General features: G+C 43.8%; 2 protein-coding genes across 18 annotated transcripts in view; both read right to left on the bottom strand.

The window, feature by feature from the left end:
• The window catches only part of cast (calpastatin), a 45,609-nt gene that overhangs the window by 6,434 nt on the left and 26,060 nt on the right, over nucleotides 1-13,115 (bottom strand). For 6 of the 17 annotated variants that reach the window (XM_074667467.1, XM_074667475.1, XM_074667442.1 and 3 more), the window contains 17 exons: nucleotides 11,764-11,907; nucleotides 11,336-11,446; nucleotides 6,359-6,508; nucleotides 5,989-6,033; nucleotides 5,805-5,906; nucleotides 5,629-5,709; nucleotides 3,923-3,961; nucleotides 3,017-3,103; nucleotides 2,770-2,841; nucleotides 2,600-2,689; nucleotides 2,304-2,432; nucleotides 2,101-2,205; nucleotides 1,887-2,003; nucleotides 1,637-1,786; nucleotides 473-565; nucleotides 257-361; nucleotides 10-126 (listed from right to left, as the gene is read on the bottom strand). In XM_074667467.1, the coding sequence (XP_074523568.1) occupies nucleotides 10-126; nucleotides 257-361; nucleotides 473-565; nucleotides 1,637-1,786; nucleotides 1,887-2,003; nucleotides 2,101-2,205; nucleotides 2,304-2,432; nucleotides 2,600-2,689; nucleotides 2,770-2,841; nucleotides 3,017-3,103; nucleotides 3,923-3,961; nucleotides 5,629-5,709; nucleotides 5,805-5,906; nucleotides 5,989-6,033; nucleotides 6,359-6,508; nucleotides 11,336-11,446; nucleotides 11,764-11,907 (1,737 nt within the window). The remainder of the gene's footprint in view (nucleotides 1-9; nucleotides 127-256; nucleotides 362-472; nucleotides 566-1,636; nucleotides 1,787-1,886; nucleotides 2,004-2,100; nucleotides 2,206-2,303; nucleotides 2,433-2,599; nucleotides 2,690-2,769; nucleotides 2,842-3,016; nucleotides 3,104-3,922; nucleotides 3,962-5,628; nucleotides 5,710-5,804; nucleotides 5,907-5,988; nucleotides 6,034-6,358; nucleotides 6,509-11,335; nucleotides 11,447-11,763; nucleotides 11,908-13,115) is intronic. The other 11 variants (XM_074667534.1, XM_074667513.1, XM_074667527.1 and 8 more) reach the window with 6 other exon arrangements.
• On the bottom strand, nucleotides 6,515-10,775 carry LOC141799160 (uncharacterized). The gene is made up of 4 exons (XM_074681335.1): nucleotides 10,720-10,775; nucleotides 9,660-10,317; nucleotides 9,149-9,563; nucleotides 6,515-9,017 (listed from the first exon to the last, which is right to left on the bottom strand). Exons 1-4 carry the CDS (start codon nucleotides 10,773-10,775, stop codon nucleotides 6,763-6,765), a joined length of 3,384 nt encoding a protein of 1,127 aa, XP_074537436.1. The 3' UTR covers nucleotides 6,515-6,762.

Here is a 13,115-nt window from a genome sequence, read left to right on the forward strand (position 1 = left end):
TTTTCGTACCTCAGGTTTTGGTGCAGGCAGTTTTTCAAGTTCCTCCTTGTTGAATCGGTAGTCTGGGTGAATGGTATCCTCCCTCTCTCCTACGAGCACACCCTTCTCCTTCTTGTGTTTGTCCTCCTATTAAAGAACAAAAGGTGGAAACGATGGTGTGAGAAGCTGGACTGCAGAGTCAAGGATATGCCCTGTCACATGAGGGTTTCTGCAAAGAAGGGCCGTGAACAGAGTCGTTAAGTGTTTCTGCTCTTACGGAGACGATGTCCTCTGGTCTCAGCTTAGGCAGTTCAGGTTTGGGTGCGTCAGCTGGTAATGTGTCTACAAGAGCGCTGAGAGCATCCATGGGCATGGGAGCAGTCTGAGGAGAGGGGAGAAATACAAAATAGATAACTCACAAGACTGAAAATAGAAAAAGAACATTAAAGCATGAAAGAAAAAGAGAGGAACAAATCAAATGTGTACTATGCACCTGGTCAGTTTTAGGTTTTCCAGCAGCACATTTTTCTGCTGCTTTCTTGTCAGTAGAAGTGGCTTTAGGAGGGAGTGCACTGGATTCAACTTTCTGCACAGAGAAACAGATAAAAACTCTATTTACGTCAGTGAAAGATGACACTTTAAAATGTGAGCAGAGTCAAACAAACCACTCAGAGTACAAGCAAATATAAGACGGCTGACTTCTTCAGATCTCTAATGGCTAATGAGTCTCAATTAAGTATTTTTGGGACTGCACACTCATACAGCTGCTAAGTGTGTCACGCAAAATCTGAACGTTTTGATCTGTAGTTATGAGAAATGTACAAACTAAGTTCCACAGTGTACAAAATTAAATGTGACCTTTATCCTTTGCTGACGTTGAAACATCACTATTGCAGACTGTCTAAGTCTTTGTTTAAGGAAGTCATGTTTCAATGAGAAATTTGACTCAGGAATTTAAAAGTGTGATGATTGCAGCAAAATATGGCACAAGCAGGGCTCACTAAAAAATGTAAGTTGTATTCTAATAAAACAAATACCTAGATGTGCATCCAAACTAGAGATAAACTGATGTGGATTTTTTGGGGCGATACCAATTATTTCTAGTGAAGGAGGCCGATAACCGATATTTGAAGCCAATATTAATTTGCAGTCAAAGTGCAGATATTGGTGTCAAAATTCAGAACAATTCAAACTCCAACACTTAACTTCATTCAAATACCTTTAAGCAAGAGTTTATTAAACAGCTCACAGGCTCAGCAGCATGTTTTATAAAGTGGAATGAAAACATAAAAACATAAATAGCTGAAGTTTTCTACAGTAAATAAAGTTTTCCAAAGTTTCAATGTAACTGCAATAACTAACAAATTGACTGCTGATTGGCTCTTCCCAAGCCATGGCTCTGCTTGTAACCAATCAGATTGTACTGTTGGTGGGACAGTGCTGGGGACTGAGCAGTGACTACAGACAGTGGGGCAGCTGCATCAGAGCTGCGACAACGCAGTTTTGAATTTGTGTCTTATTGTGCCATTGGATTAAAAAAAGGCAGATGCCTCAAAATGCCAAACATTGGCCCCAATAATTGTCCTGGCCGATAATCAGTCTATCCCTAATCCAGACTTAAAAAAAGAAACGTCGGTGGAGTTCAGGCTTACTGTACCTGTACTGTAGTAGCAGAGAGTCCCGCCTCCAGTGAGAAATCATCTGGTACTTTCTTATTACCACTGCACTGCACCTGTGCAGGAGGAGCCGGGGAGTCTGCGAAGTCTCCAGAGAGAATATCCAGAGCCTCACCAGTGCCCATCGTGGGCTGCAGGATGAGGAAGAAAAGGGAAAGGGGAATCAAAAATAATCAGTTGGTGTTTAAGTAACAGTTTTACATCATTGATATGTTTCAGGCGCGGACTCACCTCGGGCTTGGGAGCAGGCAGTTTTTCAAGTTCCTCCTTGTTGAACCTGTAGTCTGGATGAATTGTGTCGTCCCTCTCTCCGACGAGCACACCCTTCTCCTTCTTGTGTTTGTCCTCCTACAAAAAGAGGAGTCATTTCGATCAGTAATTTTTTCTAAGGGGAGGAAAAATCAGCACTGCTCTGAACAAGACAATATGGTCATTGTGCTCTTACAGAGACGATGTCCTCAGGTCTGAGCTCAGGGAGTTTAGGTTTGGGTGCATCAGCTGGTAATGTGTCCACAAGAGCACTGAGAGCATCCATAGGCATGGGAGCAGTCTGAGGAGAGGACAGCAGGGACATTTGTGATCTCACAACCTGTCTACCTGTTTTTGTCCAAAAATAAGAAGACGAGCAGTAAAAAATGTAAATCTCACATCTGGCTTTGGCTTGTTTGCAATTGCATCCAGTCCAGAATCCAGAGAAAAATCACGAGAGACTTTTTCCATCTTGGGTCTTTTGTCAGGAGGAGGAAACTTACACACAGCCACAGTAGGAGCCACCGCCTACAACATGCAACAAAGGAAACTTGACGTAGGAGATATTTAACTTCAAAAACATACAATCTATCATCCACAGAAAACAGCGCTTTTAGCAAAGTTTTCTGCAAAGTGTTTCTGTAATTTTTCATACAAGTTCTGCAAAGAGACAAAGATGAGTGAGTGCACTGTACCGATGGAAGTCCAGCCTCCAGAGAGAAGTCATCTGAGCCTTTCTTCATTTTATTATCAGTAGCAGGAGGAGCTGCAGGGGTTTGAGATTGCTGGAACAGGAAAAGGACACAAGACTTTACATATTTACTGCTTTTCACTGTAGATGTTTTGATTTTTTTCTTTTTACTACCTTCACAGGAGCTGGTGCAAAGTTAGCTGGGCCAGTGGAGGCAGCACAGGCAACTTCAACGGGGTCCTTTTTCTGAACATGTCATAAAGAGAGCACGAATAGAAGCTTTATCTGATTTAAATGTGATACTTTCAGTCTTCATAAAAGATTTCAACTTTTTATTCTGTCCTCATAAGATATGCCAAACTAAGAGTTTAAAATGTCTTTTATCTTTGGATACAGACAGAAGATGCACTTAAAGACTGACCTCTTGCTTCTTGGGCCCTGCTGGAACACCTGCAGACATGAATCCTGCTGAAAGAGAATCAAGGGCCTCGTCTGTGCTCAGAGGTTTCTGAAGAAGAGAAGACAGAAGACATAAACACCAGATAACCACACAACATCAAGACACACTTTTAAAATTTCCTAATAAGATGATCACTTAAAGTTCTAACAGCAACCTGATCCTCCACTAGAGGGCAGTTCCTCCCACGCTGAAAGCAAACAACATTTCTAAATAATGTAAACCAGACTGCATGAACCAGCAGAGGAAGAAAAGTACAGACACTCCCTTCACATTCCGTGGAGTCAAAAAAAGGTACAAATAAACTCTTAGTATACACATTTCCAAACCTTAAACTGCTTAAATTTAACAAAGACAGGATAAAACTCAAAACTCACACTGTAGGACAAGTATCTGGGTGGAAAGTGATCGTGAGACACAGACAAAGACCTTCTTGCTAGACAAGATGACAGAGTGGGAGTCGACTATGATGCAAATGTGGGTGTGTTGATGTGAGTAAAAGTAACCTGGGTGGATATCAAAGAGCGTAACTGGTGCTACAGCGGGTGTATCTTTTAAGTCGCTTAAACAAGCTTTATGTGAGTGTTTGGGTTTGGTTGTGTGCAACTCTTCAGTTTAAGAAAAAAAGGGAAGGTGGGCCCTGCACTGTTTGCTGAGACAACACCCACCAGTGTAATGCAACATTCCCCTCTCTAGAGGAACCAGCAGAACATACAGCGAGGCACTTCTTCCTGAATATGTGTGTGTGCGTGTGTGTGTGAGAAGTGTGTGCTCTTGTGTTTACACAAAGTGGATTTAGTTTTCATAGAGCAGTTGAGTTTGAGTCTTTAAGCTGTATCAGTGTGAAAGTGAGCAGAGCTGTTCACTTACCGGAACTTCTGGGGGTTTGTAATCTGCAGGAGGCGGAGGCTAGAAAAAAAAACAAACTGCTTTCAAACCATAAGAGAAAAATAAACAAGCTCAAATACTTCAGGAAGTTAAAAAAAAGAGCCTTGGGGGCTGAGTCAGCCCAGTTAATGAATAAATTAAAGTTTAGTTCCACGAGTCCAGTTTCTGTTGGGCTGACAGAAATAATCCTGAAGCTGACAAACTCATTCTAGATCTGGAGTACCTGTGTCGGAAGTAAGTGTTCTAAATGATGGCAATACGGTGGCCCTGAAGGTCAAGTGCACAAATACTGTATATCACTCAATGCAAATTTGTTAAAGCCCAAAAAGGTTAACAATATTTTTATAGAATATCTCTTTGTTCAGTGAATTTTGTATTTCTTTTTTTTTTGTGGTTTATAAAATATTTATTGTTGGAATATTTTGTGTATAATAATCATATATTCATATTTAGATAGATAGATTTTTATTGTCCTTAACAGGAAATTTGTTGGGAACAAGTTACCCAAATATCCATACACCAACAAAAACACATTGTCATACACATATACACAACCTACAGCAGTTATTTGGATACTTTGTTCAAGAGAGCAATAGCAGAGGGGACAAAATTCTTGCTGAAACGTACCAGTTTCCAGGCTATGGACTGTATCTATACTGCATCGTCTGGATGGTAGCAGTGTGAAGGATGAGTAATGGCTGGGGTCAAGTGTTATGGTGTACAATCTTACATATTTTAAGTGTTCATAAAATATTAAACATTTGATGAAATACTTTTGTATTCTGTGAAATGTTTGTGCAGTTGACCGTCAGGGTTGTCGTATTGTATTGAAACAAGCATGTTTTGGTTGGTCTTTGCTCTTTTTAGATAGACTGCAAGAGACACATCACTTGTTAAAACACATGCTGCAGGTGTCCAATGCAGTTCATCTTTACCCAGTAACTACAGCATTAGACAGTAAATGAGGACTTATTTATCAAACAAAAAAAAAAGATGAATGAAAGCAACCCACAGACTTCATTGGAAACATCCCAGTAAAAAGTGTTTGCATAGTGAAAGGATAAAGACTTTAGTAAAGCAAAGTTACCATAGCCCCGTTTCCACCAAGTGGTTCAGTTCAGTTTTGCTCAGTGTTACACACATTTGTCACATTTCCACTGACTAATCCCAGGACAGGTCCCCAAATTACCATCCCATTCCATCCCACTTTTTGGGACCCGTCTATGGGGATGACAGACATGCTGGTCCAACCCCAGAAGGTGGAGCTAGAAACACTGCAGTTCAATGATTGGTTGAAAGAATCGTCACTTTCTGTGGTACACAGCCTTCTAAAACAAAGCTTGATTGCGCTTTGTATAACAAAGAGCTACATCCCAATCATAAAGAAGAGGAATTTCTGAATGTCTTTCATCATTGCTTTGTTTACTGTGTCGCATTTTTCTTCTTTGTTGGATTTACTGCATCATGCTGCTGTGGCATCATGCTATTACATAATGCAGCAATCAGTATCCGGCTTACACGCCACCTACCAAGAAGAGCATAGTTGGCTGTGGAAATGCAGACAGGACCAGGCTTTACCGATGCGACCTGTACCAAACTGTAGTGATTCATACTGAACTATTTAGTGGAAACGGGTTTTAAGTTAACCAAAAAAAGCAATGAAGAAAAGAATGCTGGGTAAAACTGACCATATCTTCAAATCTGTACCCTGGAGGCAGCGTGTCTTCTCTCTCTCCACATTTTTGACCCTTCTCTGAGATGACATCAAGCTGTGACACATGCAACACTCAAATCAGCTCCATGCAATCATGACCAGCTCGGTTTGTACACATGGACAAAGGTTAACACTGCAGCCGTGCTGTACCTCTTTGACCTCTGGCCCTGTGAAAACCGGCTCTGGGCGAACAATAGTATCAGCAGATGGTAGTATGCTGGCAAGGGCGTCTAATGGATCCACTGCAGGGGCCTGCACATGCAATACAAATCAGCCACAAGAACGAGCTACATGCTAGCCAACGCTAACTCATGCTGCCTGTGTAAGTCTGTACCTCTTTGGCTCCTGCAGCTGCTTTGGGGGGAACCTCCACCTGCACCTGCAACACAAAATCAGAGTTAGTGCACAGACCTCGAAATCAAAGGTCTCAAAGACATCCTCAGTGACCAAACCAGCTGTTTCCATGATGGTATTAACATACAAAGATTCAAATTTTACCCCCATGGTATCTTAAACATAAAAAATATTTCCTCAAAGCCTGACACCAGTGACAATCTCTCAGCTAGCTGCACAATGTACCTACATCAACAAAATCAGGAACACCACGAAAATGTTACATGCAACCTATCAATCAACCCATCACAGACAAAAGAGGGCAAAAGTTTCAGTCAGCCTCCACCGATGTAAGCTTCAGGATCGTCTACCTTTGTCTGTGTCGGCTTGACTTCTTCCTTTTTACCAAGCACAGACACACTTCCAGACGTAGTCGTAGAAGCTGCAGCTGCTACAATTGATGTTTTAGCCGGATCCGCAGCGGGCAAATCAGGTTTGAGTGTTGTGATGGCAGTAGTGCTCTAAAATAAAATGAATTCACACCTATTATCGCCCATGTAGTACATATATAATATCACAGACTTGTGCTACATGTGCACAAAAACACAGAACTAAACCCAAAATAACAAATAGGGGAGACCAACTACAGGAAAGAAACCACAACCAACTTTGAACACAGTCATAAGTTTATAGTGTCAAGGAGTGTTGTGCAATTGAACCAGCAGAAGGAGACCAACTCAGGGCCTCTCCTCTCCATTTGTTTCTCCTCACTGACTCAGACTTCTGTGTTTAAGGTGTTGCAAGGGGACAGGTGCGCACTGTTTGCTATTGCAATAACAAGCACAGACATGCTGCACAAAAGGCTGTAGCATTGGGAATAAAAGTTCATTCTGTTCTTTTTGGACTGGTCTCCAAAGTAGGAAGGAAAAGGCCACAACAGTGAACTGTTGTTAAAGAAACCTCCACAGTGAGAAATGTCCAAAGCAAGTGCCTGAGTGTCCTCAAGCAAAGAGAGACTAAACCAAATGAAGCTCAAGAAAATCGCTTGTGGAAGTAATTTAAGAAAGCAATGAACAAAAAAGCCTTGAAAAGTTGCCCTCCAGGGAATCAGGATCACAAAAAGTCCTGTAGCTGTTAAGTCTACCTTGACTGTGTCTTTAGAATCGAGGTCTGTACTTGCCCCGAAGCAGCTGGGTGCTAGTGGTGCACAGGGTTCAGGGGGAAGTTTTACAATTGGTGCCAATGGTCCAACTGGTTCAGGGGAAAGTGTTTTAATGGGTCCTGGTGGTCCACATGGTCCAGAAGGAAGTGTTCCAGCAGGTGCCAGTGGTCCAACTGGTTCAGGGGGAAGTGTTTTAATGGGTCCTGGTGGTCCACATGGTTCGGAGGGAAGTGTTCCAGCAGGTGCTAGTGGTCCAACTGGTCCAGCAGGAAGTTTTCCAGTAGGTGCCAGTGGTCCAGATGGTCCAGCGAGAAGTTTTCCAGTGGGTGCCAGTGGTCCAGATGGTCCAGAGGGAAGTGTTCCAGCAGGTGCCAGTGGTCCATATGGTTCGGGGGGATAGGTTCCAGTGGTTGCCAGTGGTTCTTCTGGTTCAGGAAGAAGTGTTTTAATGGGTCCTGGTGGTCCACATGGTTCAGAGGGAAGTGTTCCAGCAGGTGCCAGTGGTCCAACTGGTTCAAGGGGAAGTGTTTTAGTGGGTCCTGGTGGTCCACATGGTTCAGAGGGAAGTGTTCCAGCAGGTGCCAGTGGTCCAACTGGTTCAAGGGGAAGTGTTTTAATGGGTCCTGGTGGTCCACATGGTTCAGAGGGAAGTGTACCAGCAGGTGCCAGTGGTCCAACTGGTCTGGCAGAAAGTTTTCCAGTGGGTGCCAGTGGTCCACATGGTTCAGTGGAAAGTGTTCCAGCAGGTGCCAGTGGTCCAACTGTTTCAGCGGGAATTGTTTTAATGGGTCCTGGTGGTCCACATGGTCCAGAAGGAAGTGTTCCAGTGGGTGCCAGTGGTTCAACTGGTTCAGGAAGTAGCGATTTAACGGGTCCTGGTGGTCCACATGGTCCAGAGGGAAGTGTATCAGCAGGTGCCAGTGGTCCAACTGGTTCAGGAGGGAGTGTTTTAGTGGGTCCTGGTGGTCCACATGGTCCAGAGGGAAGTCTTCCAGCAGGTGCCAGTGGTCCAACTGGTCCAGCAGAAAGTTTTCCAGTGGGTGCCAGTGGTTCAGATGGTCCAACCGGTCCAGATGATCCAACCGGTTCAGGGGGAAGTGTTTTAGTTGGTCCTGGTGGTCCACATGGTTCAGAGGGAAGTGTTACAGTGGGTGCCAGTGGTTCAACTGGTTCAGGGAGAAGTGTTATGGTGAGTCCTGGTGGTCCACATGGTTCAGAGGGATGTGTATCAGCAGGTGCCAGTGGTTCAACTGGTTCAGGAGGGAGTGATTTAATGGGTCCTGGTGGTCCACATGGTCCAGAGGGAAGTCTTCCAGCAGGTGCCAGTGGTCCAACTGGTCCAGGAGGAAGTGTTTTAATGGGTCCTGGTGGTCCACATGGTCCAGAGGGAAGTCTTCCAGCACGTGCCAGTGGTCCAACCGGTTCAGGGGGAAGTGTTTTAATTGGTCCTGGTGGTCCACATGGTTCAGGGCATAGTGTTCCAGTGGTTGCCAGTGGTTCAACTGGTTTAGGGAGAAGTGTTTTAGTGGGTCCTGGTGGTCCACATTGTTCAGAGGGAAGTGTTCCAGCAGGTACTAGTCGTCCAACTGAAGCAGGAGGAAGTATTTTATTTGGTCCTGGTGGTCCACATGGTCCTGAGGGAAGTGTTCCAGCAGGTGCCAGTGGTCCAACTGGTCCAGGAGGGAGTGTTTTAATGGGTCCTGGTGGTCCACATGGTCCAGAGGGAAGTCTTCCAGCAGGTGCCAGTGGTCCAACAGGTTCAGGGGGAAGTGTTTTAATGGGTCCTGGTGGTCCACATGGTTCAGAGGGAAGTGTTCCAGTGGTTGCCAGTGGTTCAACTGGTTCAGGGAGAAGTGTTTTAGTGGGTTCTGGTGGTCCACATGGTTCAGAGGGAAGTGTTCCAGCAGGTGCCAGTGGTCTAACTGGTCCAGCAGAAAGTTTTCCAGTGGGTGCCAGTGGTTCAGATGGTCCAGTGAGAAGTTTTCCAGTGGGTGCCAGCGGTCCACATGGTTCGGAAGGATGTGTTCCAACAGGTGCCAGTTGTTCTTCTGGTTCAGGAAGAAGTGTTTTAGTGGGTCCTGTTGGTCTACATGGTTCAGAAGGAAGTGTTCCAGTGGGTGCCAGTGGTCCAACTGGTCCAGCGGAAAGTTTTCCAGTGCGTGCCAGTGGTCCAGATGGTCCAGAGGGAAGTCTTCCAGCAGGTGCCAGTGGTCCAACTGGTCCAGGAGGAAGTGTTTTAATGGGTCCTGGTGGTCCACATGGTCCAGAGGGAAGTCTTCCAGCACGTGCCAGTGGTCCAACCGGTTCAGGGGGAAGTGTTTTAATTGGTCCTGGTGGTCCACATGGTTCAGGGCAAAGTGTTCCAGTGGTTGCCAGTGGTTCAACTGGTTTAGGGAGAAGTGTTTTAGTGGGTCCTGGTGGTCCACATTGTTCAGAGGGAAGTGTTCCAGCAGGTACTAGTCGTCCAACTGAAGCAGGAGGAAGTATTTTATTTGGTCCTGGTGGTCCACATGGTCCTGAGGGAAGTGTTCCAGCAGGTGCCAGTGGTCCAACTGGTCCAGGAGGGAGTGTTTTAATGGGTCCTGGTGGTCCACATGGTCCAGAGGGAAGTCTTCCAGCAGGTGCCAGTGGTCCAACAGGTTCAGGGGGAAGTGTTTTAATTGGTCCTGGTGGTCCACATGGTTCAGAGGGAAGTGTTCCAGTGGTTGCCAGTGGTTCAACTGGTTCAGGGAGAAGTGTTTTAGTGGGTTCTGGTGGTCCACATGGTTCAGAGGGAAGTGTTCCAGCAGGTGCCAGTGGTCTAACTGGTCCAGCAGAAAGTTTTCCAGTGGGTGCCAGTGGTCCAGATGGTCCAGTGAGAAGTTTTCCAGTGGGTGCCAGCGGTCCACATGGTTCGGAAGGATGTGTTCCAACAGGTGCCAGTTGTTCTTCTGGTTCAGGAAGAAGTGTTTTAGTGGGTCCTGGTGGTCTACATGGTTCAGAAGGAAGTGTTCCAGTGGGTGCCAGTGGTCCAACTGGTCCAGCGGAAAGTTTTCCAGTGCGTGCCAGTGGTCCAGATGGTCCAGAGGGAAGTGTACCAGTAGGTGCCAGTGGTCTGACTGGTTCAGGGGGAAGTGTTTTAATTGGTCCTGGTGGTCCACATGGTCCAGAAGGGAGTCTTGGCTTGAACTGGGACACAGGTGCAGTCTACAAACATGTTGCCAATGGAAAACTCAATGAAACCAGGATCAAAGAATCACAACATTTATAAAACTTTTAAATATGTTGATGATTCATGTGGTGGACTTTTTACCATTGTAAGCAAAAACAAAGCGAGAGAAAAGAAATGGTGATCCATGATCAGGCTTAGATTAGTCCATATGTTATTATTAGTTAGAGGATCCTGCTGCAAGCAGCACCTCAAAAATTTTCAAAAGTGAATCCAAGCAAAAGTGGAAAGACCTGCAGCTCCTTCAGTGTTCAATTATGTGTCTCACTGTACAGACCATGATTAGTTTTATAATACATTGGTTTTGATTTTCATAAAGTCAAATCATCACCAAAACCACTTTTATACATCTATGATCTGACCATGGATCAATGTGCAGTTCAAATCTACTGCTTACAGTGATTTCAAACCAAACCATGTACACTTAGCTTTATATTTGACCATTTTTCCCCAACTTTCTGAGGATAAAGTCTTCTTCAATCTGAAACACGGCCTCAGATTTGTCAGAGAAAGGAAGTGTGAGGAGGGTGTCTAAAAAAGCTTTACTTTTTGTGGAACTCTGCAAATAAAAGTCAGCCTTTTAAATCACATTACTGGCCATGTGAAAGAAAATCAAATCCTAAAGCCCAGAAATAAACCAAATGTGGTGCAACAGTGGAATATGTCAAGCAAACATTCACATCATGTGAATTTGTTATTTGGTCATTTGGTAATTCTTCTAAACCAAATCTGAAATCAGCTGATGTGCAAGTTCTGTATGTTGGGGTTTCAGACGTGCATGGTTTGAACCACAAGTAAGCATTTTCAAGTCCCGTCACAAGTTTACAGCCTGACAGTAACGTAATTTGAAAAATAACACTGGTGTATCGTTTCAGTACTTTTGAAACAATTTTTTTGTAGCGTCTGGATAATTTTTAGCAGAAATGAACTGTCAGACAAAAAAGCACAGAGAAGCACATGACAACCACACACTGTTACCTGTGGCATCGCTGCAGGACCGCCCCTCACCCCAGCTGATGTCATGTCAACAATAGCATCCTCAGTGGAAGACATGTCAATAACAGTAGCAGCTGCCTCTGAAGTGTTAGTCTACAAACCAAGGAGCAAGTGTTTAAAGAGATTCGTGAGTGTTATTCATGAAGTCAGCTCCAAAAGTTTGCTGTGAGCATTCACCACAAAGCATGAAGATACCAGAGTTTATTAATGTGAGACAAAAAGTGCCCAGCTCCTGATACAAGTAAAATGTCAAGAGGTTTAAGTGACACACCGCTGAGAGGTGTTGCAAGATAACAAGAAGATGAGGCCAGCGAAGAGGAAGAGACAAGAGCTGCCTCGTGAGTAAAGACTGAAGCAGTGACCCGAACAGCCCAAAGCCCCTCCGCTTGAAGCATCCAGAGTCCATCTACCTCTGTTTTAGTTTTAGTCGACCCTTTTCCTGCTGTCCCAATGGAAGTACTTCCTCCAGCTGTGACGCCGCCTCCTGCGACTCGACCTGTTGCTGTGGTACTCAGCCCAGACTTAGTAGCCATGGTAGATGCTGATGAAGCCTTCTGCAATGCAGCAGGTATGGAAAGTTTGACCATGTTCCATCTCTCAGATTCTTTCATTTATGCGTTTATGCGATGTTAAAATGAACTTCTTTTCTGTCTCAGAGGAAATTTAAAGTTTCATATAAATAAGACAAGATCCACTTTTTTAATACCAAAGGAAAATGTGTTGCCAGAGTACAAAGTACATAAGTTCGTGAAGGTAAAATACAAAAATACAAATTGTTAATAAGTAAATAACAAATAAAATGCAAATTGAGAGCAAGCGTCTTATTAAATTAGACAGTGTTGTAGTGGAAATTCTGTAAATGATAGACCAATATTACCCTTATATATTAAGTATTAAGGGGTAAATTACGCACATGTGACTAAGTTACTAACCCTGATGACATCACTTACAAAACCTGGGTCCTGTACTTAACAGATTCATACTTTAAAGATTTGATACCAAGAAAATATTCAATAATCTCTGCATGTAGTAGCACTGTGAATCAAAAAAATGGACACTAAATAAAATGAGCAGGGATAAGGCAGCTATTTGTGGTGTTTAAGTGTTAAACTGCAGCAAATAAAGGTGTCAACACACTGAAAATGGCCAGAAATGCAGCAAGCTCATCAACAACAAACAGCTGCCTACATGAGAACCCACTACTGTCGAAAACTAACCTTAAACTTTGAACCTTTTGACACTCCTCTAGCAACTTCTCAGACACAGAGGGGCACTTAAATTACTACAGAAAAAAATGTATTTCAGAGGAAGTAAAGACAGTTATTCTGATGCTCTAGGTTGTGTTAGACCCCCACTGTATATCATGTCCACTTCCACTGAAACATGAGCAGCTTTACCTCATCACACAGCAATAAGAGGTACTAAAGGAGGCAGCAAGGTCAGCTGCTAACAAGGAACACTTATAGCTGCAGACTAATGACTTTGTAACACAAACCTAGTCTATAAATACTTCATTTTAAAACTTGTAATTCCATTTTATTACATATAATTCATCACTATTTAAACTATTGTAACACCAAGTTTAAATATCCCAACAAAGCCTTTCTCTACAAGCAAGGACCCAAAATAGACAAAGTCTAAGCCCTGGTGTTAAAGGCAGTGGGGAAGCTTCAGGCTCGTCCTGCTGATGTGTCCTGTCAAACACTGTCTGGCCTGAAGTAAAAGAAAAACTTAGGCTTAAACTCTACTTTTGTTGCCTTAA

This window comes from Halichoeres trimaculatus, unplaced genomic scaffold (assembly GCF_033239565.1).
Source record: "Halichoeres trimaculatus isolate MK-OKI-2021-1 unplaced genomic scaffold, fHalTri1.1 fHalTri1_scaffold_1, whole genome shotgun sequence".
Classification (NCBI taxonomy): Eukaryota; Metazoa; Chordata; class Actinopteri; order Labriformes; family Labridae; genus Halichoeres; species Halichoeres trimaculatus.

Bases quoted from the DNA above. Each gene is read 5' to 3' on its own strand.
- LOC141799160 (XM_074681335.1), bottom strand. From the start codon at position 10,775: ATGGTTTGGTTTGAAATCACTGTAAGCAGTAGATTTGAACTGCACATT. The intron at 10,318-10,719 runs GTCAGATCATAG...CCTGTGTCCCAG, and splicing joins GAACTGCACATTGATCCATG to TTCAAGCCAAGACTCCCTTC. The intron at 9,564-9,659 runs GTGGACCACCAG...GTGGACCACCAG, and splicing joins AACACTTCCCTCAGGACCAT to GACCCACTAAAACACTTCTC.